This window comes from Amblyomma americanum, chromosome 1, assembly GCF_052857255.1.
Source record: "Amblyomma americanum isolate KBUSLIRL-KWMA chromosome 1, ASM5285725v1, whole genome shotgun sequence".
Lineage (NCBI taxonomy): Eukaryota > Metazoa > Arthropoda > Arachnida > Ixodida > Ixodidae > Amblyomma > Amblyomma americanum.
In genome coordinates, this window is record NC_135497.1 from 116,527,594 (window position 1) to 116,553,285 (window position 25,692).

The window sequence follows — 25,692 nt, forward strand, 5'->3', positions numbered from 1 at the left end:
GCAAAATCATGTAATTCTGCCAGCGACTTTTTGAGCCTGGGTACAGTGAACTAGCCTGGGACCTGGCAACTATGTGACCATCCTGTTTCGGGCGTTCGGCTGATCGGCTGTTCGTCTGTTCGTCAGGTGAGCCAGCGCATGAGCATAGCGTATTTCGTTTCTGTGGTATGTTGTGGAAAGGAAACGGCGAGTGGTTTCCAATTCGTGCTGTGAGACGTATCTCTTGTAGGGGATTTTCGCAGGCATGTCAGAATGGCGATGTTAGATTTTGAGATTGGGGATTGACCTGCGCCGTTCGTTCCCTTGCGCGCGCTCAATGGAACAGAACGAATTCGGTTGTGTTCTTTTCCTCAGCCGAGAATGATTTTTGCGCTTCCGCATTTTTTCATCGGCAGTAGCTTTTCATGCTTTGATTTCACTGTCTCAGTGACTTATCTGAACGCTTACAATCGATGCAGCGCTGCTGTTTTATTTCGTTCTTTCGCGGCTCAGGCGCCTGGGCAAAAATTTGCTCAAACGAACGTAACTACGGCAGCCTGAATAGACCTGTGGCTTCGCGCTTACTTGTGCGGCGCGGGCTCGTACCGCTCAGTATGAACGCATCAAGTTATCTCTTTTTTTTTATGAAGTAGCGCTGAGAGAGGGTGACGAGTAACGCACAACATGCATTAGCTCGCATTGTCCTTTCTGCCCGTTTATCTTATGATCACGCTTGAGCATTTTCACTTGCATTTGACAGGCGTACAGCCAACTGTAGTTTTTGTGCTTTTAATTGATAAGTGACTTGTATTAGCCGTGTCAGCCCAGGGGTGCAAGAGCTATGTGTTCTCAACCTGCCTTCTAAGTGCCTCAACGTACTCAATCCAATGATAAACTTTCCACATACATGGCGCACTAGTTTCATTCTAGTTATTGTTAGAATAGTATGAGTGACTGTGTATGTATATGATGAAAATCACGCAGTGTTAAATGTTGAATTAAGTGCCACTTGCCAAATTATTAATGTTCTGGTTTGCTTTTCAGTAAATTGCACTGGCTTTTGCCTACGAAGAGGACTGCATGCTGGTCCATAAACAGCTGTCCACCTGAGCTCTTGGTGGTGACCGAGTTGTCTTGGGAGCGTACTGTGGAATATGGCGGCACCAGAGGCATACTTTGACATCTGACCAGGTGCGATAATTTTGCTCTCAGTATTGAGTGACGGCTGCAGTGGAAGCTCTTTGCAGTGAAGATTGCTAGACTACTGTTTGCATTTGTCGCTACCATCATTATGTTAGCCCTTAATAGCATCTTCAATTTTACAACAAGCAGAATCACAGCATTTAAAACTGCGGCCACAATACACATCTTGTAAAGCACGAACTGAACTTTCATGGAAAGCTGCTTTACCTTTTTGTGTTGCTAACTCTCACACTGTCTCAGTGAGAGCAAATTCCGCAATCCTCGCTATAGGAAGCTGCATCTCTTAAAAAACGAGCAGTAGTTGTTTCCTGTAAAATGACTTTTCAGGAGGTTTTACTGTTGCTACCATCCCTGCAGATACTTACATTACCATCAGTATTCAACCTTTATGCTTCAGTTGGAACGGGGGATTGTGCGCTATTTATTTATACAATAACTTGCCTGTTAATTGCACACAAGAAATGAATTTGCATGTTCACCGAGGCTGGTGACTATTCCAGCTAAAGGAGCATAATCTTTTGTTGACATATGTCATTTGGATGCATTCATTCAGTCGTGCAAGTGCTAGCTTTTGCATTTTGTTGAAGTTGTGTGTGGAAACTGTGAGAACATACAGAATGTTTTTTGTTTTTCATGTCAGTTCGTCCCATTTGAACGTTCCTTAACGTGATCGAGAGACAAAAAGGAGGCATGATATCTGCAAGTATTGATTTTGCAGCACCCTTTCTTCTGCGTGTAGAGGTTTACGAAATTGTTGCACCATGTGAATCCAAGCAAAAAAATCTTTTTTTAAGAGGATAATAGATTTCAGTGAAAGCAGAGTAAAAAAAATGGCCAGAGAAGGCCACCGAGTACCTTTTCTCTTCATTGGAGTTTTAAGGCAGCATTGGGCAAAGAAAAAATTAAAGAAAATTCCTTGCAGTCACTGACGGGAACTAAAGGGTCAGAGCTCTTAATTGCTTTGGTGTCATGTAAACTGACATTGTGTTTGTGCTTTTTCTGTTGTTAGTAAGCGTCCTGTAACTATCTGTACAGCTTAGCACTCTGAAACGAGAAATTTCATGCATTATCTTACTCCCAAGACACCAAAACAAAAGATTTTGCAGTCACAAGCAACCTCGCAGCATACCCTAACTTGGAAAAAATGCAGGCCTTTTGCAGTACTTTTTTTTCTGAAACGAGAGTGCTCTTCCTGGTGCATTTCACGTGCATTTTTGTACCTACTTATGATCTAAAAAACTGTTTGTAATGATTAGTGTTCGTATTACAAATGAACTAAAAATTTGCTGCAAACTAAATCATTGTTAAACTGAAGTATGTTATTGGTGTGCGAAATGTGTGAACAACCTTGTAGCACTGAGCAGCATGTTAAAGCCTTACTGGTGTTTTTTTGCATGGGAAGAATTGTTGCGCACATAGAAGCGAAGTTCCCTTTCAGCCATGGTTAATTTCTGTTCCTGGATATCTTTGTACAATTGTCTGCACATGCTGCAGACAGTATGCTAGGAGTTTACCCATTAAAAATTAGCTTTGTGCATCAGTGCAAGCAGTGGAAAAAAAAAAATTATTACCACTTTTAGCATGAGCTCTAGCACTTGCAGTTAGCCCATTAACAATTCTGTCATGTTCGAGTTAAGAGATATTTGACAGTTAAGCCTTAATAAGCTTTTTTCTCTTTAGAAAAGCATGGGCACCTACCGGAACTTTTGGGAATGGTTGTGTTTTGTGAAAAGCCAAGTCACAGTGGTGCTGAAATAAAACGATTCAACTGCAGTTCAACCATAAGATTCGAGGTGGTGCAAGTGGGTTGGGTATGCTAATGTGCTGTCAGATCACCTGAATTGAGCACATCTTTTGTTATGCTGCCATATAGTGCGATGTAGACATAGCATCATAATAGTTGGGCTTAAGACTGCAGTGAATAAGTATAGTTTGTGTTCGGGCTGGTTGGTTGTTTAAACTGGAGTGAATTGCTGCCACTACGTAGTTTTACAGGGAAAGAAGAGAAGCCAGGGAAGATGTTCAACACGGTTAGGCACACAATACCAACTGAAGCTTCGTAGTGTGCAGTGATAATCTATAACTGGGGCATGAAACTATGCCTCAGTTATGCTGCCAGAAAGCAGACCATAAGCCCTGTTGACTAGCTCCTGTGCCAAGTGGATTTCATGCATCATGGAAATATTTTCTGCCTGTGCTCTTGGTACACATTACTAACTAGAAGTAAAAAATTGGCATGAACAAATTCTCTCATAGCAGTGCTATGGCAGACATATAACAGGCAGGCATGGAAAATGAGGCTAAGAAACTATGGACCTTTTCATGATCCACCCATTGAGCATTTTGCATAAAGAAGCATCTTTCTCGAGCTTCTTGTGACAAATCTTATGAAAAGTGTGTTTTACTGAGTTACAGGTTCTGTCACAATTTGCGCCACACTTCATCTACACATTGTCTGGGAACGCCGCCGTGGTGGCTCAGTGGTTATGGCGCTCGGCTGCTGACCTAAAAGACGCCGGTTCAATCCTGGCTGTGGCAGTTGAATTTCGATGAAGGTGATCTAAATTTCCGGAGCCCTTCACTACGGCGTCCCTCATAGCCTGAGTTGCTTTGGGATGTTACACCTCCATAAACCATAAACGTTGTCTGGGAAGAAGGAAAAAAGAAGATGGGTCTAAAATCTTTATTGTAATATGCAGAGAGATATAATAATTTAACTTCACAAAGGAATATTGGTGTAGTGTGTGTGTTTTTTTTCTTGCAGTCCATCGCTGTGGAGATTGGAGAGCTGTGTGACTGGCATGCAGGGTGATAATGGCACATAGCAACGATTCCACCGGCGATCATGAACAGCAGTTCGACAATCCTTGCGCAGTCTTGGAGAAAATTGCTGGACTGTATGCAGAACGGCTCCTTAGCGATATAACCTTGGAAGTTGGGGGAAAGCAGTATGCTGCACACCGGCTTATTCTTTGTGCTTCCAGTGATGTCTTTCAGGTGAGCTGCAGTCTTTGACCATTCATGAATAGTGTGGCAGGCAAGGGTCAGATCATGAAGACTTGTCATGTTAGATGGAATTTATACGTGCCAGCGCATGTTTTTCTCACCGTTAGGTCTGAAACGCCACAATCCTCAAATTTTTGGGTTACTGCATCCTCATACAGAGTGGCAAAATTGCGTGCATGGCAAAGGAAATCTGGTGAACAATACTTGGGTTTCGTGTATATGACGGTCTGTATGTGTTTACCATGCTTAGGAACAAAACATGGTAAAGAGCAATTTTTTTTTGGAGGGCATTCTGTTTTCTGCTTGGTTTCAGCTGTCTTACTTAGCATGTCTGTGCACTGTTTGGGATAGCTGGAACTTTTGCTGCCAGCAATCCCAATGGTTTCATGTGAAGGAGGCGAGGGAGCTCATAGCACGGCACATGTCTGGTGTGGGCAAATAATGTGTGTGTAATTTTTTTTTTGCCCTCATTATGTGTCATTTGTGTGTCAGCTTAGTCCTGCTTAGCTGAGAGATTGTTTCGTGCACTTGTGTGCATAAATGATAGTCTACACAGGTTATTTCTGGTCTGAGTTCAATTTGCCAATGGTGCACCCACAATTTACTGTATTTATGCAGTAGAGTTGCTCAAATTCAGTGAAATTGCAGTGCTGTTTCACGTACTGTTTCTAAGAAAAGTATTTCTGATGGTAACCAAGAAAAATAGAACTCCTGAAAAAGTCACTGGAAAAATTTTATTTCTGTTTCTTAAAATGAAATAACAAATATGAATGCTTCTTGCAACACATTAGTGTGTCTAGTTGCTAGTTAGTGCGTACCTATTTTTTCCTGTCATTGTTTTATCTCATTTTGCTTTGCATTTGTTATGTTCCTCCAAACTGCTTGCCCTTGTACCTTCGTGTGTCATTTCTGTGATACATGCAGTGAGCTGCTTATGTGTGCTTCCACCTGTTGAAATGTTTCTTCTCCTTGACTGCTGGTTTTTTATCACGGCTGAATATTGCATAGAGATTCTATTTTACGGTATGCCTTGAGTGCTAATGTATTTATCATATGTACTTTCCTGCTATGTGCTAGAAACTGAAAATTCTTTTATAACTTGTCTCCCCTTTAAGCTTTTAAAGCTGCAGGGACTAGTGTGGCTATCTGATTTGAAGAAAGTAGCTCAAGAATTAGTGTATACCTAGTGTGCTGGGAACCTTGTTTGTTTTGTTCTGGATCTCTTGAAATGTACCTTGTGTGACTTTGGTCAAAGCTAACAATTGGTTTCACATCTGCTTGCCGTGTGGAGCCACTATGCTTCTACTTCTTGAGCTACTAGTCCTTTGTTTCCAGCAGATGGCGTTACTGCTGTGTGCAGCTAACACAGCAGGCAACCCTCGAAAATAATCCATCTCATATGCAGTAACGTATATTGCATTGTTACTTGCTTGATTTTGGCAACCTGCAAAAAAGCCATTTTTAAAGGGTTGCCCACACCAAGCAAATACCAACACCATGTGCATTACTGCATATGAAATTGATTACAAAATGCGATCTGTATACTGGGAAAAAGAGTACATCTTCGAGCTTGTGACTCCAGCATGAAACATGCATGGTGAATTACTTTTGCTAAAAGAAATCTCTTTTTATTGAGAAAGGATTTCAGTGGAAACTGAAAACCATTCTTCTCATTAATCCACAACTTTTGGACTGTAAAAAGCTGTAAAACATTTCTCAAAGAACCCCGAACACTATCATTTTGTAACAGGAGCATTATTGAGAATGATAAAAAAATATGCTCAGATTAATGTGTGAGAGAATCAATTTCTGCAGCAAGAACACCCACATTGAAAAACTTGTACCTTTGTGCTTGGTAATAGACATTTACTTTCTGCTGCAATCACACGTTCATAGTCGTGCATCGGCAGTTGTTTTGAGCACATGCGAGCGGTAACAAGTTTGAGTTCTTGCGCTGTTTCACACAATTGATTCAGTGCATAGCAAAAACTCACTCTTTAGCTGCCTTATGGGAAATAGTGTTCTCTTTTCACTGTGCAACATTGTGAGGTAAATGTTGTCCATAAGGTGACTAATCAGTCTACTACAGTACAGTCAAACCTCGTTACAACGAACACTGATATTACAAATTATTGGCTATATCGAACTGTTCCTAAATATTTTCAGCAAACGCGTGCATTTCTTACTCTGTATATCAAACGAGGTTTGTTATAAAACCGATATATAGAACTGCCGAGCGCCTATCTGTTAGATGGCCGGTTAGTTGCAGGGTGACAGGCTTTGCCTCACTACATGGATGACTGGTGGGGGAGCGGCAAGTGTTTGCACCACTGTTCACGCTTCACCTCACTTTGCCAACAGCGACACAGAAGATATAGTGGCGAGAAATGCTGGTAGCCAGGCAGTCGGCACCTGTTCGCACCTCTCGCACCCAACGATAGTGCCCCGGAAACAGCGACACACTCGGTTGTTGCTTTCCAGCAACCTTTGACTGCTCATGTTGACTATACGGAGCGGAGGTGGTGAAAACAGTGATACCTTTCATCCTGGCATCCAATTTTTTACGCGACACCGCTTTAATGCGAAGAAGCCACCCTTGCTGGCGTTCACGGTGCAAGGATGTCATTCGATCTGCTGCTGCCGCCATGTGCTGCGGTGCTGTGTGGCGGCTTGCCGCTAAGTGCTAAGTGCTTGCCGCTAAGTTTTTTGTGACCTCTGCAATCGCTGCGAGCTTCTTTGAAACTGTGCTGAAACTACGAAAAAGGTCTCTACCAGTTGCCATTCTTTCGCTCACTAAATTTAGCTTCTTCATTGCGTGTTTTTTGGTGACATTTTATATTACGAATTTCAGCTATATTGAACTATTTTACGATTTTGCTGTAACGAGGTTTCACTGTATTATAACTAATTGGGAAATAAAAATACTCCTGGCCAAACATGGTGAATGCCAGAGTTACTGGTGTTTCGTTCTCACAAAATGTATCGGTATATGTTTAAAGATTAGTTCATGCTGGGTGAATCGCAGAGTAGTTTCATAAGAAGCCTTGTTATATTAACCCTTGCAGATGCCACCCACCGTTTCCCTGGAGTAATTTGTTCTGCCTAAATAGTTCATGCAACCACAAGAAAGCCAATTAGGTTTACATCGTAAAACATAGCTCTTAATTTTTCACAAGTGTGTACTATCAGCAACAGATGAAACGCGAACAAGACAGTTGAAACACGACCAGCTAATAAGAAGATTTTAGCTGCAGGACACTCAGTACTAGCACAGGTTAATTTCACTTGGAAGATACAAAGACTGTCCTTTAGAAGTGTTAATCAACCTAGTTTGCATCTCCTTTCCAGGAGCTAATACGTTTTTGTGTCGGCATTTCAGTTCTCTTGTTCGCATTTCATTTGTTGCTGATAATACACGGTGGACCACACTTCGTGTGAACACTGCTCAGTGCGACTCCACGTAGCGTCCACCACTGGCGCCAGCAGAAACTCCCATAGGCACAGAGTGCGCAATAGGTGGAGCTGCCAGGGCATCATCCCTATGGCGCAGAGCCTTGCCATGAAGAGCACTTGCATAAAGCACATCATAAGAATCTGTTGTCTGCCTCACACCAACCAAATAAGCCTGTTGCGCATTCAGATATTTCTTGAGAACGGTACCTCACTTGCATCTGGTTACACTCAAGAATATGGTTACTACGCAGTTATCAGATGTTTGCACCTGCAATGATTGGCAGATTGTGATAACGTCGCAAGGTCACGCGACCTAGATGGCAGGTGGTCCACTTGCTTTTCCACTCACAACGGTGCCGCCGCCGGATCTTCTACAGAATGGGAGCCGTGAGTGCTATGGATGCATAGAACGACTGTAATGAACATTGTGTCGTGTATCTACTGCGCTTCATCCATGCCATGCAAACACATACAACACATAGAACACACTTGATATAGCACTTTAGTCATATAGTAATACCTTAAATAACAAAGCATAACCATGAGGAACAATGCAAAACGAAGATAAAATATGCAAAACCAAGATAACCAGTTCAAAACAATGGCCAGAGAGTGCTAGCGCACCTAATTCGCATTTTGCCCTACTACACAAATCAGCCTTAATTTTTTTTTGTCAGTGGAGCGTTCCTAGGAGAAGGGGCAGTAGGTTTTTCTCTGTGGTAGAGGTTTTGTCCCAATCAGTGGTGGTTTCTGTTGATTCATTATTCTCAGCCAAAGAAATGGACTTAGAATGGCCTTTCGTTACGTCATTTTGGTGCTGTTTGGGCTGCCATCTGAAGTTCCTAGTTGTGCCTATATATGCGGCACCACATTCGTAGTGATAATTCTTGTACATCTTTAAGCCACCGTGGTGGCTCAGTGGTTATAATGGTCGGCTGCTGACCCGAACGACATGTGTTTGATCCCAGCTGCGGCGATTGCATTTCGATGGAGGCAAAATGCTAGAGGCCCATGTACTATGCAATGTCATTGCATAGTACATGGTGGTCGAAATTTCCGCAGCACCCCACTACGCCATCCCTCATAGCCGGAGTTGCTTTGGGGCATTAAACCCTGTAAACAAATCTTGTACACCACTTAAGGGAGTCTTGAGCATTCCAAAAGGTCTTTCACTCGTTCTAAGCTACTTTGGCTGGCCAGTAGGCATGTGGACGATCTGAACACCATAACCTTGGAAAAAACTGCCTCTCGCTATATCTACAGTGTTTGCCCCTCTCTACATGGTATTTCATTTTGCCCTTCTAGAACAGTCAGCAAGTGGTGTTAGTACATGCATTCACATGGGTTTTCTGCTCGAGGCAGGCACGTATCCAAGCGGGGCTCGAGGGCGCCTAGGCTGCCACCGAAACCGAACTCACACCCTCCTCCCCCCACCAGCTATATTAGAACTTTCTCTGACTATGCAACGCAGCCTTCTCCCCCCCCACCCCCCCTCTTTTCGGTACAAAAAAAAAATTGTATTGGGCCCCTACCGAAAAAAATTTCTGGCTACATGCCTGGCTTGAGGTAAGGTCAAGAGAGGGTTACCATAGACATTAGCAATTGGATGTGGTAGTCGAAGGTGGGGTATTGCTCCTGGAACTTCAAGTGAAAGGAAAATGGGAGTTGTGAGTTTGGGTTGAGGGAAACTGAAAAAAAGTAAATATGAATTCTTTGAATATTCCACTCTTGCTACATGTTCAGAGAAAATTCCTTTACAAGAGCATCATTTGTAAGGTACTATACCTGGTCATCGCTGTTTTTTACGTGTTCCAGGGCACCTTTTAAGCTTACAGAATCTTTGCAAGTTGCCTTTTTGCAATTTTGACGACATTCCACATGGCACTTGCAGTTTCAGAAAGGGCGTTGCCACATCCATTTCTTAACTAAATTTTGGTGGTAGTAAGCACCCACAAGGTTAGGCTGCACTCCACATTAATACTTATGAAAGTAAAAGAGGAAATCGCTGTTGCTGTAACTCTGTTGGTAAACCACTGCAAACTATATGCAGTGGTCATGTTTGGCTCCCACTGGAAATGTATTTTCTTTTCTTCTACTTTGTCAGTTATCTTCTGTTCTTATTGTTTACTCAATTACTTTTCTTCTCTGATAGCAAAATGAAAAATTTTGTGCTTTTCGTGCTTTCTAAGATTGTTTTCTTTTTCATAAATGTCCAATTGAGCCTCTCAGATCTCTCCTATCCTTTTCTATTGTATATCCGCACCTGCCGAGCAGGAAAAATACACTAACAAAAAAATTAAAAATCAATAATCAATACCCCACTTTATCTGTGAGGTATACATTCCTCACCAGGCAGCAAAATTTGTATGGTATGATATGTGGGGTTTAATTCCCTGCACATCGGCTCTACATGGTGTTGGGCTGTGGATTAGTTTTGATCAGCTTGGGTTCTCAAATGTGCGCTGACATTACAATGCGTACAGGCATTTTTGCATTTTCTGGCTTGCACACGTGGCACCTCTCTTGGTAGTATTAGGTGCTTCTGACATCCTAGCCTCAAAATCCCAGTGCCAAAACTTGACCTCTGTATACTTTAAGGTAGGGCGAGACTTGTTTTCAACAGTTGGCTGTAGAATTTCTAGAATTTATTGCGGACATTTAACATTACAAGTTTTCAAATCTTCCCCGCGTAAGGAATGTTGATTTTATGCTGGTCAGTGCTCCTGGTTTATATTCACAAACAAAAACATCTCGCACTGTACACGCCAGCATCTGTCAATGTTTTCTTCTGAGCTCTTGTAATTATATTTCCATAAACGCACACACAAAAAACACTGATTTTATACATTGTTCTTGAAAACATCACACAATCTGCATCATAGCATGTGTCAAATTATGATTGCCGTACACCTCTCATATAACTGTCACCACAAACACACGCAACACCAACAGTCAGTTATACATCTTTCTTAACATGTTCCACTTATACATTCATATTATACTACACACGCCAATCCCCAATGACATACTATAGAGAAACAACTATTCGTAGATTGAACAGAACAGCTGAATGAATTATCTTTTTAAAACGAAAGTTGTGAAATTTCCCACAAGACTGGTAGCCTGAAAAGTTATTTACTGCACATTGTGGAGTATCCATTCATCTACTTGTTTATTAGCTTTTCTTACAGATACAATTGTTGGATCTTATAGAAACTAACTGAAATAAAATGGAATGTCCGGTTCCTTTCCTGTAGCCTCTAAATATTCTAAGTTTGACAGATGATTCCGTTTTCCACAGTTTTCTAGTCTGAACATTTCTTCTTTTAAATGCGTTAATTTTTTTTTAACAACGTAGAGTAGTCATAATAAAAACTGTGGTTATCCAGTTTGCTAGGAGTCTACTAAATGGATGAAGCTTGCATTAGAGGTCGAAACTAGATTAAAATTGTGTGTGGTATTGTTTATTTTTTTTTTTCAATTTATGTATCTCTTTCTTAAAATCTACTGGATGCAGGGTCCTGACAATACTAGGACTGAAATTATGTGCTTTGAGCAAAAATAGATATATTGTGTTTTTTTTTCTTTGTCGGTGTAAAATTGCCACCCGTAAATGTTTTTTTTTTGTCATAAAAATGACAACTGGCTTGACTCTAGTTAATCATGTAAAAAGCATTGATTGAAACCTGAAGAAAATTTTGTTTGCTTGTGCCTTATAGTTCTTGAGAAAAATATACATAAACCTCCGAAAATGATGTTTTGAGAAAAATGTAGATAAAGCCTCTGAAAAAAAAAACTTCTGGACATGACCACAAAGGAGGAAAAAAATGAACATTGGCTTTTTGAGGAAAGGAAATGGCACAGTAACTGTCTCGCATATTTGGTGGATACCCAAACCATGCAGTAAGGAAGGGATAAAGAAGGGAGTGAAAGAAGAAAGGGAGAAAGAGGTGCCTTAGTAGAGGGCTCCGGAATAATTTCGACCACCTGGGGATCTTTAACGTGCACTGACATTGCACAGCACACAGGCACCATTTGTATTTCGCCTCCATCGAAACGTGGCTGCTGCGGTAAAGTTCGAGCCCGGGCACTCCGGCTCAGTAGACGAACGCCTTAATGACTGAGCCACCATGGAGGGTCCACTCAAGCCCCACCTGGTTTTGAAAAACGACAAAAAATTTTTTATATATATTTTTTAACAAAACCAAGTGGGACTTGAGAAAAATGCTAGTAAAGTCTCAGAAAACTCCCACTTTTCGGCTCAGCACTACCATGAAAAACGGTCAAAAAAGAAATTTTGAAGTCGTGAATACCAACGTGTCATATATTATCTGAAAAGTAAAGAAATGCTCTATCGGAAGGTTTCAAAACGTAAAAAGGGGGGCAAAACAGTCTATCCATACCTTAAAAATTTGATCACAGCAACAGTCTCGACTGTAAGTGAGAACGCTGCTCCTTTTTAATGCAGATGTATGCTTTTTTAATTTTGTATTGACACATTATTTAATGGTTAATTGCCAGACTGCATGATGTATCAGTGCATGCCTTGGAAGCACGAGTCCATGTAAACATTTGGCCATTCACTGTCAAGGCTGCGGCTGTGCTCCATATTTCAATTGCCGCCGCAGTGGCTCAGTGGTTATGGCGCTCGGCTGCTGACCCAAAAGACGCGGGTTCGATCCCAGCCACAGCTGTCAAATTTCGATGGAGGCGAAATTCTAGAGCCCCGTGTACTGTGCGATGCGATGTCTGTGCACATTAAAGAACCCCAGGTGGTCGAAATTTCCGGTGCCCTTCACTACGGCATCTCTCATAGCCTGAGTCGCTTTGGGACGTTAAACCCCAATAAACCAAACCATTTTTGAAAGGAACAGAGGTAAAGTTTCGGCTACAAAATCATGAGACTAAGCTGGTTTGTGGAAGCGCATAATAAAAGAGGCATAACCCATGTGCTATGTAAGTGTCAAATTCCCTTTCTAGTCTGGAAACGGTGTGTCTTGACAATAGATAAAGTGGGTTTTAGTTAATGTTTTGTTGGTGTGGCTTCCTTCCTGGCTTGGTGTGCATATTTGCAAGCATCCCTAGGTTGGTATAATAGCAAAATTCTGAATAAAAAAATCCACCTGATAGTCTGAGCTTGCCCTGTCTCTTTTCTGCTATAAGAATGCCTTTGGCACTGCTTTCGCATGGATCATTTACTCATCCATTTCGCCATTCTAATAAGTGATCTGGCGTCCTTTCTCTGATGGCAAAGTTCTTTAGTTAGCCGAGTAAGCTTGTAGATGATGTACATTTTGAAAACCAAAGTGCAGAGTAGATTCACTAGGTATAACCAACTTGCAATGTGAAGCTGCTAATAGTACAGCTTTTCCTATCTGCTTTTTAAAGAACCTTATGTAATGACATACCACTTTGAGAGTAGCCGCACGACGATAAGTATTGCGTATAATGCACTTCTTCTGACTGTTCACTGATCACCCAATATAGAAGGCATGCTTCAGATCATAATGCCAAAAGCAGTTTAGAAGTATGTGGATGAGCAAAACACAAAGAAAATGAAGTGAAAAATGGCAGAGAAATTCGTTGTATTTTGGAGGTGTTTGGCAGCATTTCAAACCACCATGTGATGATCAGTTAAGCCTTGAAACATATTACGACTGGAGCTAGAGGGGGCTTGTTGTTGAGTGATGGTAACCATAGTAGCTGTAGGTGAGAAGTTCTGTGGTAAACACCAAGTCCACTTTTGTTATCTTAATACAACATAATCATCATGTAAGATCAGGTTTACACTTTTGGTAAGGTAGTTTTGCACTTGTGGCACAGCCATTTTTGACCTTTTGCACATTGTGATATTTGTTACATGTTGTCTTCAGAATAATGGCACCATTTATTTATCGTCTGCGCTTGTGAACTCACATATGATTAGTCCTTCTACTATGCTTAATTAAACAGTAACATGAATATGCTGTAGGGGCTGTCCATGATTTGTTTGTTGTGCCGTAGTGTCATTATGTCAGTAGCCTTTATTAAAGGGTCTGTCTGCTGAGTTGGATAAAACTTCATGGAAGTCAAAAGTGGCTTACTGCATTGAATGTAAGTCTGGCTTTAGCGTTAAGAAACGCAAAACATTTTAAAACATTTTTTTTATGGAAAAACTGCGCTATTAGAGACGTGACAGTGGTTGCTTGCTTTCAAGGTGGTGAGGAGCGACTCATAGCCTGAGTTGCTTTGGGACGTTAAACCCGCATAAACCTATAGTTTAAAATACTAAAGCTACCAGTCTTAGTCTGGCTCCATCGCAGGGGGGTCTAGTGATTCGAGGACAGGTGGAGAGGGAAATAAAGAAAGAGAGATAGAATGTTGCTGATGGCCTGTTTTACACATTGTTTTATACAAAGGGGAGAAACCATTTTTAAAGGTTGTTGTTTGCTCAGTTTATGTCGGGCCTTAAACAAGCGATCCTCCATGCTCTGCCAATGTACACGTTGTTGTTGTGTAACCTTGGAGCTGAGCGGCCAGCTCTGGAATGACTCGTGGTGTGAGGGTGCGGGTTTCCCTTTTTCTTACACCCTTTGTGTAGGGCTTTGTATTTTTGTATTTTTCTCCTTCTCAGGTTTTAGAAAACATGCTAATGATTCTTACTAAAAATCACAGCCAAATTTTCGAAACGATAGAGGAGAAATGTTTCGACCGCCATTGATAAGAAAAATAAAAAATGGTTGCTTGCGTCAGATTAATGCAGTCCCTACATTCTTGCACAGGCGGTCCGATCCCTTGCCAGTATTGGTGAGGGGATCTGAGACGCCCCAAGACCCCCCTGGCTTCAAGCACTGAAAGGCAACCTGAAGAAACTATCACTTAAGACTGGTGATATCTATAATAGATACCACAACACTCCTTTTCCAGTATTTTATACTGGCAGCTGTGTTGCCAGGGGCAGTGTCAATTATGGGGTCTGCCTTTTCTAGGCATTTTATAAAGTGAACAAGAAAAGCAGCATTAAACCTTTGAAGACATTGCGACTAATTGCAAGAGCAAAAAGTAATATGTTAACATATATTCTGACTTCCTGCAGTACGCTGGATGCTATTCATAAAATGTAAAATGTTGAGTCCAAGTGATGTGATGCGCCTACCAGCAAAGCAACAAAGTTTTAACATAGCACATCACTGCGATCAGTTCCGGCCTCACTTTTTCTGTCAGTTTAACATACAAATTTGACAAAACCAGCAGTTATGCACCTATTTCTACTACAGTAGGGCAGGACCTACCAGAATATATTGCTATCTTTTTACTTGTCTCTGACGGTAGACTGACCCTTTAAGCTGCTTGAGCCACTGTGAGAGCTAAAGTAGTGCCTTATTGTACCAAAAGACCAAGAAATGTGGTCTCAAAGCTTTTCTACTACTGATCAATGGTCAACCCTTTTATAGAAGTATGTGCTGGTGGCACTTTTTCATAGCAGTGCATGCCTTGTAGGCACTTCAGCACAGACCTGCATATGTAAAACATGGTCTCTTTGTGCCAGGTAATGTTGATGGACCCTAAGTGGAGCTCCAGCAGGACTACACACATCCAGCTCCAGGAAGAACCATTGTGTGAGACAGTCTTTGGAGATTTTCTGGGCTACCTGTACACTGGACGTTTACGTGTTGACCATCTGCGTGTACTGCCCCTAGTAGTCTTGGCGGACAAGTACAATGTCAAGGACCTGATGAGACTCTGCGTCAACTATATGGCTCACCACATTGTATCTGCTGCCTATCACAACCAGCTGGTAAGTTTTATTTCTAGCAGCTGAAGGTGCATTGTTTTTGCTCTTGCTTTACTTTGTCAGTGCAAAAGTCTGGTTTTGCTGAAAAAACAACACACTGTGGCTTTTAAACAGTGCAGTGCTATCACCATGAAAGTTTCATGTGACCTACAGGCCTACTGTAGTGCAATTCTATAGCAGCAGGTCTTTCTCCAAAAAAAGGAAAAGGTATAAAAAAGGAGAAAAGGATAAAAAGTGAAAGAGGCTGGAAAGTATATTTGAGAGGATCTCTCTAAGATGTAGCTGTACTATTAAAACTTATTTTGCAGGCAATATCAGTTCATTTTCAACTTAACTAGTGTGCTGTGTGGTGTTATGTGCATTGTGTAGTCCTGTTTGAACTTGAAGGACTTTTTGATGCATAGTGTAATTAGTTCCTATAATAAATGCTTTGAGCATTACTGGTTGAAGATAAGCACCTTTCTTGAATCGGAAACATGCCTCATGTTGCATCACTATTATGAAATCTGTTTAAATACTCCAGCTCAAGCCACTGGCTTGCTTGTGCTCATTTTACACAGAGATAGAATTTGGAGTTTGATTTTTTCATCCTGTTACTATTTCTGATGACAATGTTTTGTAGGCTTGTTAGTTTAACCCTTTAATGGTCAGCATTGCTCAGGAGCAACAGCTGACACTCTTTTAGTGTGGTAGCGCTAGTAGACGCATTTTCTGATTTTGGGCATACATATGTAGTACGTCCCTGAAGCCTACTTTGTGATAGTCGGCCCACCTGCCCATCGGGTTATGGGCACACACCTGGCAGGCCTTGTGAAGGTCTTCAAGGTAAATGTCATCAGGATAAAGGCCTTCGTGGAGAATGTTTTTAGCAGATAAGGACCTTGAGTGCCCACAGCATCTAGTGCTACTGCATGATATCCCACGCTTAGTCATGCTAAACCGTCTGCTATTTTTTTTTTTTCGTGCTACACCAGCTTTAATCGTTCTGTTGCTAGAAAAAGCCCTTTTAACTTCGTAATATAAAAACAGATGGTTGCTCTCTCTTCTTTTTATTGAAAAGATGCACTGAATGAGGCTGATTGACCAGCCATTACAGATTGATGACAAAGGTAAGCAACGAGTGATTGTTAGCATGTCAGCAGGACATTGTACAGCCAGAAATATCTTACTGCAGTCACTTTAAAAGAGAACAAAGAGGTTGATTATGGCATCTGCATAGCCTAGCAATTGCTTGTGAGCATGAGGTTAGAAGGATAGAAACTTGGACAAATTGGTACGGTGTCATGGTGAACCTACCAGCGAGAAAGACAGGGATGTGCAAAGAGATAAAACAAGTGCTGACTCGCAACAGAAGTTTATTGAAGTAGACAGGGAATATATAGACAAGACATGCAACACCACAAACCACACAATTACCGATAAGCGTACAGCACAACATGAGTTGTAAATCGCCCCAAACATTCCCCTGATCTAGATAGTTCAACTCACTTCATGTTAACGCGATGGACAGCACACTCACATATTCGTCGCCTAGTCGCAAGATGTGTCTATCCTAGATAACCCCCCGGTTAGTCTGCCCTGAATGTACCGCCAAAATGCCCCTTGTCGAAAGGAACGGGTAGCAGCCTTCATATTCCTTGCAATGTAGAGCCAAGTTAGAGCCCTTACCAATAAAGACCTCTCATCGTCCTGTAATCTTACATTGGTGCACCTTCCAGTTTGGCCCACATAAACCCAACCACAAAATAATGGTATTCGATGCACCACATTCATTTTACAAAGCAGATATACATTTTGATGCTTCACTCAACATGTTTGCTTTTCCTGAACCACATTCACAGATTTTATTACAGATTTTTGACAACTTATTTGGGGCTGAGAACACCACTTCTGTGTCACACCTTCTGGCTTCATTTATCAAATTATGCGACAATCTATGTACGTATGGTAACACAACCTGTCTTTTGGCATTTCACTGGCTGGCCTTGGCCTGGTCCCATTGGTAGTGAAACCTGATCATCAATGTAGCGTAAGATTTTTTCCACCCAGCCCATGCAAGTTCTTAACTATCATTCTGTCCACCCTGCTGAAGAAAAGGGTTCATGGCAAAATTTTGTCTCTGGTTATTTGCAAAAGCATCTGTCTACTACGCGCCTTGAAGGTCCTTTTCTTGTACTAAACTCGGAGAGTGTGGTTGAGGATTTTAAGATTTATCAGTGGTTAGTGTCGATATAGATCTGTTTTATTCTATTCTGCATGAAGACCTCATGAATAGCTTGAAAATGTGTATTTCAGAGTACCATAATGAGCTTGTGTTCAGTAACAGTTGTGGAATCCCAACAGAGTCTTTTTGGAACTTACTTCCTTTTATTTGAAGAACATATTTGTGTAGTATAGCAGTGCGGTATATGTTCAAAAGTCTGGTATATGTATTGGTTTGAAAGTTGCCCCTGTGCTAAGCGATATTTCTTTAGCAGGGTGGACAGAATGATTGCCAAGAACTTGCATGAGCTAAAAAAAAAAAATCTTTTGCTATGCCGATGATCTTCTGGTCTTTTACAAAGGTTGCAATAGTTTAGGATGTGTACATATTCTCAAGTTGTTTAACGAGGAAGGCCTTGGTCTTAGGTTTACCTTGGAGCAAATGCCCCACAAAAAAAGCAGTGGTTTCTGGACCTTACCTTGATGTTCCGCACATGCCATGTCTACTGGCAATATTCACCTAGGAGTGTTAAGCTGCTACTTGACTATGGGTCGAGTCATTCCAAGCTTGTGAAAAATAGCATTGCATTGTCCAGCCTGGGCGCAGTTTTGATGAAGTCATGCTTTCACAGCATGACAACTAGTCTCCAAGAGCAGATTTTATGGTGAACGAACGCAGGATTCCCAAACGCGTCATTGCCGGAATGTGCGATAAATTGTATAAGAAGCTGAAACCGTTTCGTGGCGACTGGCAGGATAGGGCTGGGGCCAGCCGGTGAGATGCCATAAGACCGGTTGTGTTGCCATATGCACATAGACTGTCGCATAATTTGAAAAATGTAGTCAGAAGGTATGACGTAAAGTGGTGTTCTTGGTCCCTAATAAATTGTCAAAAGTCTGTAATATTGTTAAGAGTAAATCAGTGAATGTGGTTCGAGAAAAGCACACATGTCGAGTTTGGAGCATGAGAATGCATATATGCCTTGTAAAATGAATGTTTTGTATCAAATACCGTTGTCTTGCGGGCGGGTTTATGTGGGACAAACTGGAAAGTGTACCAGTACAAGATTACGGTTGCACGAGAGGTCTTTAGGTATTGGTAGGTGTTCTAACTTGGCTCTACATTCCAAGGGAGGTGAAGCTGCTACCTGTTCCTTTTCAGCTACGCACATTTTGGCGGTACATTCAGAACAGATTAACTGGGAGATTATCAAGGATGGACACATCCAACGACTAGGTGACGAATGTGTGAGTGTGCCATCCGTCGCGTTCACATGCAGTGAGTTGGGCTATCTAGATCAGGGGAATCTTTAGGGTGATTTATGACTCATGTTGTGCTGCATGCTTATCGGTAATTGCGTGGTTTGCGGTGTTGCTTGGCTTGTCTATATATTCCTTGTTCACTTCAATAAACTTCAGTTGCGAGTCAGCGCTTGTTTTGTCTCCTTTCATGTCCTTGTCTTTCATGCATTGTAAATTAATGTCTGGGTTTCAGTTGCGTGGACAAAGGTGAAATTTTGGGCATCAAAGGGTTAGAGTAAACATACGGTGCTGTCAGGGTGCAAATACAACTGCAGAACTCCACATAAGAGCAATGTGGTGCTGTTGTTCTAGAGTGCAATGAAATCTGCTGAAGACAGAGCACAGAAGACTGTTTTGTGTGATAAGTGTCAGCTTTTTCTGGGGCTTTATAGCTGATGCAGCCATATTTTCATTTACTGTGGATCAAATAAGTGGGCCCCGCGACATGCTGTGGGCATACTAATTGTTTTGTGCTGTTACCAATGTCTACAAGGGTCTACAAGCATAAAGTATTATTGCAACATAATCAGCATTAGGTTATCAATGTAACTAAGTATTACCATACTAGTGAAAGTGCTGTGAAAAGTTTTGTGCAAATTGCTATTAAAAAACAAGGGGGATCATGTTTAGGATAGACACGATTTGAGAGACCTGCCATAAATCGCAGTGGTAAACCTACTCTTGACAGCAAACGTTCATCAGACATTTTATTTAGTGGTTTTGGCCCTAAAGAATGAGAACTGCATTGCTGCAGAGCTGGTGAGCGCGTGTGGCAACTGGAGAGCTGAAAGTTTGCTTCTATACACAGTATTCTCGATACATTCCAGGATATTCTATTTATACTTCAAAGGTTCATTATTGTTATTAATAAAATGGCAACATGTACAAGTGGCAATAGATGCTGAATGACACTGAATGCCGTAGGTGATCTCCCACAGGGGCATCTGCAGACTGCAGATGTTTGGTGTATTGTTGTGACACCACAGACCCAAGCACTGTGGGCTTGGTTATCCTGCACTTAACCCCGCATGGCCCTTAGTCATGCTCAGGAAAAGGAGGTACTGGTTGTTGAGCTGGTACCAAGTGGTTGGACCCACAGCAGAAGCAGCATACCACTTTGACCCCTGCTTCCGTAAATGGCACCCTGGGCTGACCCTATACCATGAAAAATTGGTGGTCACCTTTCCCTACCCACCGCTCTAATCCTGTCCTTTAGCTGTCCCATGTTCTTGCAGCTTTCCTCTCATCTCATCTCTTGCATTTATCCTCTTCCTTGCCAGCTAAGCATTAGCTTGTGCAGCATAACCATTCCTGGCTGTGTTAAATTTGGTCATATTCCATCCCATTGTTGGTTGCCATGGTGGGTACGCTTATATGCGTCTTGAGGTCATCTAATTTTAAATTTTTAAAGTCTTCAGCAACGTATCTCATGAAGTGAATAACAGGCAGTGTATTTTAGTCCCATGCATAGAACATTTTCATCTGTAACTCTTGCGATATGCACCCCAGTACTTATTCTATGTTTTGATTGATCATTTGCTGGTAATCTTCATGGTATCCTTCACTTTCCCATTATTATTGAAGAAACCATTTCAATAACACCAGTTTTGCAGATTTTTTTAGTGGAAGCTGGCAGCAGTTGACTGGGCCCTAGTCTGTGAAGTGGCCGTTCTGTCTTTTGCAGCATTGGCAAAGTGGTTGCATTTCTTAAACGCTTTATTTATTGACGGTGCATCGCAATGTATTGCACAGATGAGTGCGGTAGTAAATAGAAGGTCTGTTTTTTTGTAGAATGAAAGGTGTGCACAGGCCCAGAGTTCACAAAACAAAGTTTGGGATATTTTTTACCATTTGTTAAGAATCAAAAACCTGATGAACTTATCATTCGCAAGGGAGGTATGCTAGACAGTGAGCCAGGTGGGAACAATAATATTAGATGTTTAAGGTAGTTATTATTCAATTTATTCAGCGATGGATAATTGTTGATTCATTGGAATATTTGATGTTCGAGGCTGGGATGTGACTTAAGCAACATTTACTGAGGTGGGAGAGGTGGGCTGTAAAAAAAGGGAAAAAGAGGAATGTAAACTACTTTCATGCGCAGACGAAATGTTTTATCACCATTTTCGTGGAAGTACCTATCTGTGGGCTGCCGTGGTGCTCTGGTCATGGTGCTCCCCGAAAGATGTGGGTTCTTTATCAGCTGCTGCAATTTCATTTCGATGGAGGTGAAATACTGTAGGCCTGTATACTTTGCAATGTCAGTGCACGTTTAAGAACCCTAGGTGGTCGAAATTATCCGGAGCCCTCCATTGCGGTGTCCCTGATAACCTAGTCACTTTGGGACGTTAAGCCACATCAAACCATCAAACCAAAGTGCCTATCTGTGCTTGTGAGTTTTCCATTTTATATGTGCACTGTGAGGTATGGTGTTTTTCTGTTCGTTAAAATGGGTTTTTAGCTTTTTATCTCAGAACGTATGTATTTGCAATTTTTACCTTTTTTCGTAGCTTGTGGTTCGTGCTACAAAACATGAGCTGCTTCAAAATGGCTTTTTGCCTGCTACAAAGCTGACTCTAAAATGCTTGTGGCTGTTCTCACCAGTGTCACTGGGTATGTTCATCATGCTGAAGTCCGATCTTTTTGTTAGGCCGCTGGTGCGGTTTTGTTCAGAGGTGTTAAAATTCAAAACATAGTCTGCTTACTAGACGTTGCATATTTCATGGGCCCAGCTTTAAAACAGATGGGGATGGTGTTTGTAATGGTCACAAATAAGAAAAATAGTTGCTTTTGTTTTTGTTCATTACTTTAACATCACTTAGATGTTATACTGGTTTGTAATCTGATAGCAGTGATTTGTAATTTCTATCGTTCCTCTCATTCCTAGGTCTCCTGGTATCGGTACACCCTAAACTGTGGAAGCAGTTCTGTTCATGTGGCATTCAGTAACTTTATTGCCTGGAATTTTGACCTTGTGGCCAGCACTGAAGACTTTGGAAACATCGACTTTGATGTGCTGACCTCTTTCCTGAAACGATCAGACTTGGTCACCGCCAGTGAGTTCCAGTTGTTCAGGTAAGTTTGCCATAACATTTTAGTGCATGTGTCAGGAAACTAGGCATTATGTGGGTTAATTGACAGAATGCTCGACAGGCTACAAACGGTGCATAGCCTCTCTTATCTTCTTGAAGTCAAGGGAAAGTGAAGGAGCCTTACCATCTGAAGTTTCCCCCTACCTGCACAGTTTCACACAAACCTCAAGAAAGTCACGAGTAGGTATGGGGTACCACTCGTTTTTTTTTGGCTCCCTTCAAGCTTGCCAAACTGCGCCATCACACCTCTGACAAGGAAAGCAGAAGAAATGCCTGCGAGAAAATGTGTACCAGCCCTATGTGAAAGGCAAATCAGGAGTGGTCTGCGAGATACCACTCTTGTGTGCTAAAACTCGTGTTGACCAAACAGGCCGATGTATTAGTTACCAGATAAGGAAGCATGCTTAAAATTTAAGGAATAATGACTGGTGCACACTTACCCAAGCATTGTAGAATCTGCAATAATTGTGAGCCACATTTTGACAATGCTGAGATTCCTGTCAGAAGTAGCAACCAAACTACATGGGAACTGCTATTTTAGGATAGTATACCTTAAAGAAAACAGTTAACAACAGCAGCTTATCGCATGCAGGGTGCTTTATTACTGTGGCAACCAGTCACAGCAGTAAATGAAATCAGCATTTAAATGTTTTCCTCTGTTAAGGAAGCCGGACACATCAGAATTCTTGCGCCCATAATTTCTTGTTGTGGTTAGCTTTTTGTTTGGGTAGCAAGAAAGGTTTTACAGTGGACTAGTTCCTTTTCATGGAGAAACAGTGTGGGGCATCACGAATGTGGGTGAAGGTTCACTGCAGACTTGAGTTGTGTCTGACTGTAGAAGCTTTTGACATAAAGAAAAGGGGCACTGACTGTGTAAGCAAAGCCTCAGTTGTGACGTACAGATTCAGATCAGATTTCGACATTCTCTGCCATGTGATAACATGCATTTTCAATGTGTGTTTCAGACCAAGTGTTGTCTTTGGCAAATGTCTATCTGTATTTGGTCCCTTTTTAAGTTTAGTTTTGTCCACGCATGTGCAGTGCAGGTTATATATTCAGGCATTCCTTGTACTAATAAACAGTTCCGAGTGCAGCGTCCATCCACACAGGCCCCCATTCTTATGAACAAAGTTTCTTTGTGCTACAGTAATGCCATAAGCAGTAGTTTTCAATTTCATTGTTTGAAGGGGGAAATAATTTAATTTAACCTAGATACACCACTCAATACAAACGTGCTTTTAAGCAAAACCAGCATATTCTTGAGTCTTTCAAATTTTTACACAGGTATTGCACAGGTTTGCACAGGTATTTACATAGGTTTATTGCATTTTCATCAAAGTCTGGAGTCTTGTTGGACTTCGTTCTGAAAAGAAAGGATCTAAGCTCATGTAGTGGCGTTATCACTGATCTGTGTGCTCAAAGATACAGCACCCCTATTGATTACCAGGCCTAGGCAGGAAGAGAAGGAGCCACAGCCGCATTACATAATTTGCATACTTTCAACCCACATCACACTATCACAGTGAAGAGCTCCTCGGTAGGAGCGACCTGTGAAAGATAGTAGAATCACTGCACTGGCACCAAGAACCAAGTGGTCAGCAATGCAACGAAGGCCCAAACGCATGCACATTGGTGAAAGGTAGGGGAATGTCAATGTCAATTGCTTTGCCAATGCTGTGGAAGCTTTCATTTGCTGCTTACACATTTCTCAAGCACAGGCTACCAGTGGATGCTTCAGGCATATTGGCACTCTGCAGCTTTCTTACTGTGCTTGTGGATAGGCTAGGATATGCGGTGCACACACTAAGGTAAAACCTAAAGAGATGTGTAGCTCAACGCTCTGCGGTGTGTAAAAGTTTGGTTTATGGTTTATGGGGGCTTAATGTCCCAAAGCAGCTCAGGCTATGAGGGACGCCATAGTGAAGGGCTCCGAAAATTTCGACCACCGGGGGTTCTTTAATGTGCACTGACATCGCACAGTACATGGGCCTCTAGAATTTCGCCTCTATCGAAATTTAACCGCCGCAGCCGGCCGGGATCGAACCCGCACCTTTCGGATCAGCAGCCGAGCACCATAACCGCTGAGCCACCGCGGCGGCGGTGTGTAAAGGCCATCTGTGTGGGTTTGCTGACTCTTCGGAGGAAAAAGCTTCTGGTGGGAAGGGTCAGCGAAAGAGTTTTGTTGCCCAAATAGTGTCTACAGTATATACAAGTGCTAGGCGGTTGTCGCAGCATGTGAGTGAAACCTTTCAGGAAGGCTACTAAACTGTGCATGACCAACTTGTTCACAGGCAAGTCAGAGAAGAGGGACAAGATGCAGGTGCTGTGGCAGACTGTGCTCTCTACTAGTGAAGGAGCGGTGGGGCAGTGCCTTAGGGGAGGGAATGCATGAGAGGACCACTAAGGCAAGCTCTTTCAGTACTGTTTGGATGTGGGGCTAGGAGGTGAAGTCAGACGCATCATGTGGCCAATCTGAGCCGGTATGTGATGTCACTGTCAAAGCTGGCAGGCCCCAGGAACCACATTGGGCCACTAAGCCTAGCCGCATATGAACAGGGAATTGTGTTACGAAGGATCCCCGCTCACTAGACCAGTCATCTAACCTGTGTGCAATCAGGCCCAAAGCTTCAGGTCCTGTACAATTAGGGGTCATATACTATTAAGGGCAAAAGTATCCAGAATGCTTACCTGGGAACAAAAGCTGATAGCTCCGTTATTAGGCAGTTGATTAAATCGAAACTTGCGGAAGTGTTAGTCGGACTTGCGTGCTCTAATGTGGTGCGGTGAAAGAAGGTGTTCGTTGGCAGATGTGACACCTATGAACCTAGATCACTTTTTCCACATTCTGGAGACTTTTGTTCCCAATAGTACAAGCAGTGCCCAAAGATAAGCTTATGTAATGTTTGGTAGTACCCTCTGGGAGCACTGCTTCAGTCAGATTACACTTTTACTACAGACTCCCGTTAAGATGAACTTGAAGGGACCAGAAAATGTGTTCATCTTATCAGAAGTTCGTTTAACAGACATACCCCTAAAAAAGATGTGTGCGCATGCTACGCACGTTCAGATACGTGTTACATGAAAACAATAAAATGACGTTGCAGTAAGATAATTTCAAATGGATTATATATGGCACTATGCATGGAGTGAGCTGAACATTGAGGACTTGAAACAAAGTCACGTACTACTACTTGAAAACAGTATTGGTGTAGTTTCCCTTTTTTCACCATCTCTTTGTCACTCTCCCTGTTCTGCAGTGACTGCTGTTGTTTTTTTGTGTTCCCAACTTGATTTTTTAGCCTTGAGCACTCTGAAGGTGCCCAGCTGGGTACCTGTGCATCTCTCTCTTGTCTCGCTCCTTCCGCAATGTAGCTGTTGAGCAGGTGCACTATGCGCCTTTCTGTCTGCCGCGGTGGCCGTGTCCATACGGCACCGATATCTGGCCATCTTTACGCTGCGGTAATGCGTATTGCGACGTCGTATCAGTTAAATATTCGGCTCCCATCTGTTTAAACCTTAAGTTCCACACCTACGGGCATTTTAGACTCCTGGTGGCAATGCTAGGCACGTGATGCACGCACGGTGCCAAGATCTGGCATCTCTGCACTGTGCACAGGCAGGAGCAAAGGTGCCCTGCCTTTTCTGTATCAGCAAGAAAGCTTCTCCGCGAGGAAGCATGTC

At 42.2% G+C, this 25,692-nt stretch overlaps 1 protein-coding gene across 8 annotated transcripts in view; it reads left to right on the plus strand.

Annotated features, from left to right (window-relative positions):
* Window positions 1–47: 47 nt before the first annotated feature.
* Tango10 (transport and golgi organization 10) overlaps window positions 48–25,692 on the plus strand; it is a 38,188-nt gene continuing 12,543 nt past the window's right edge. For 2 of the 8 annotated variants that reach the window (XR_013310812.1, XM_077646620.1), the window contains exons 1-5: window positions 48–126; window positions 1,024–1,170; window positions 3,947–4,179; window positions 15,170–15,418; window positions 21,807–21,994. Coding sequence is in view for 7 of the 8 variants with exons in the window: in XM_077646620.1 (XP_077502746.1) it covers window positions 3,997–4,179; window positions 15,170–15,418; window positions 21,807–21,994 (620 nt within the window). In the remaining variant the exon portion in view is untranslated. Of the gene's footprint in view, window positions 210–252; window positions 336–403; window positions 938–1,023; window positions 1,171–1,822; window positions 1,886–3,946; window positions 4,180–15,169; window positions 15,419–21,806; window positions 21,995–25,692 lie in introns of those variants that run through there. The other 6 variants (XM_077646626.1, XM_077646625.1, XM_077646621.1 and 3 more) reach the window with 6 other exon arrangements.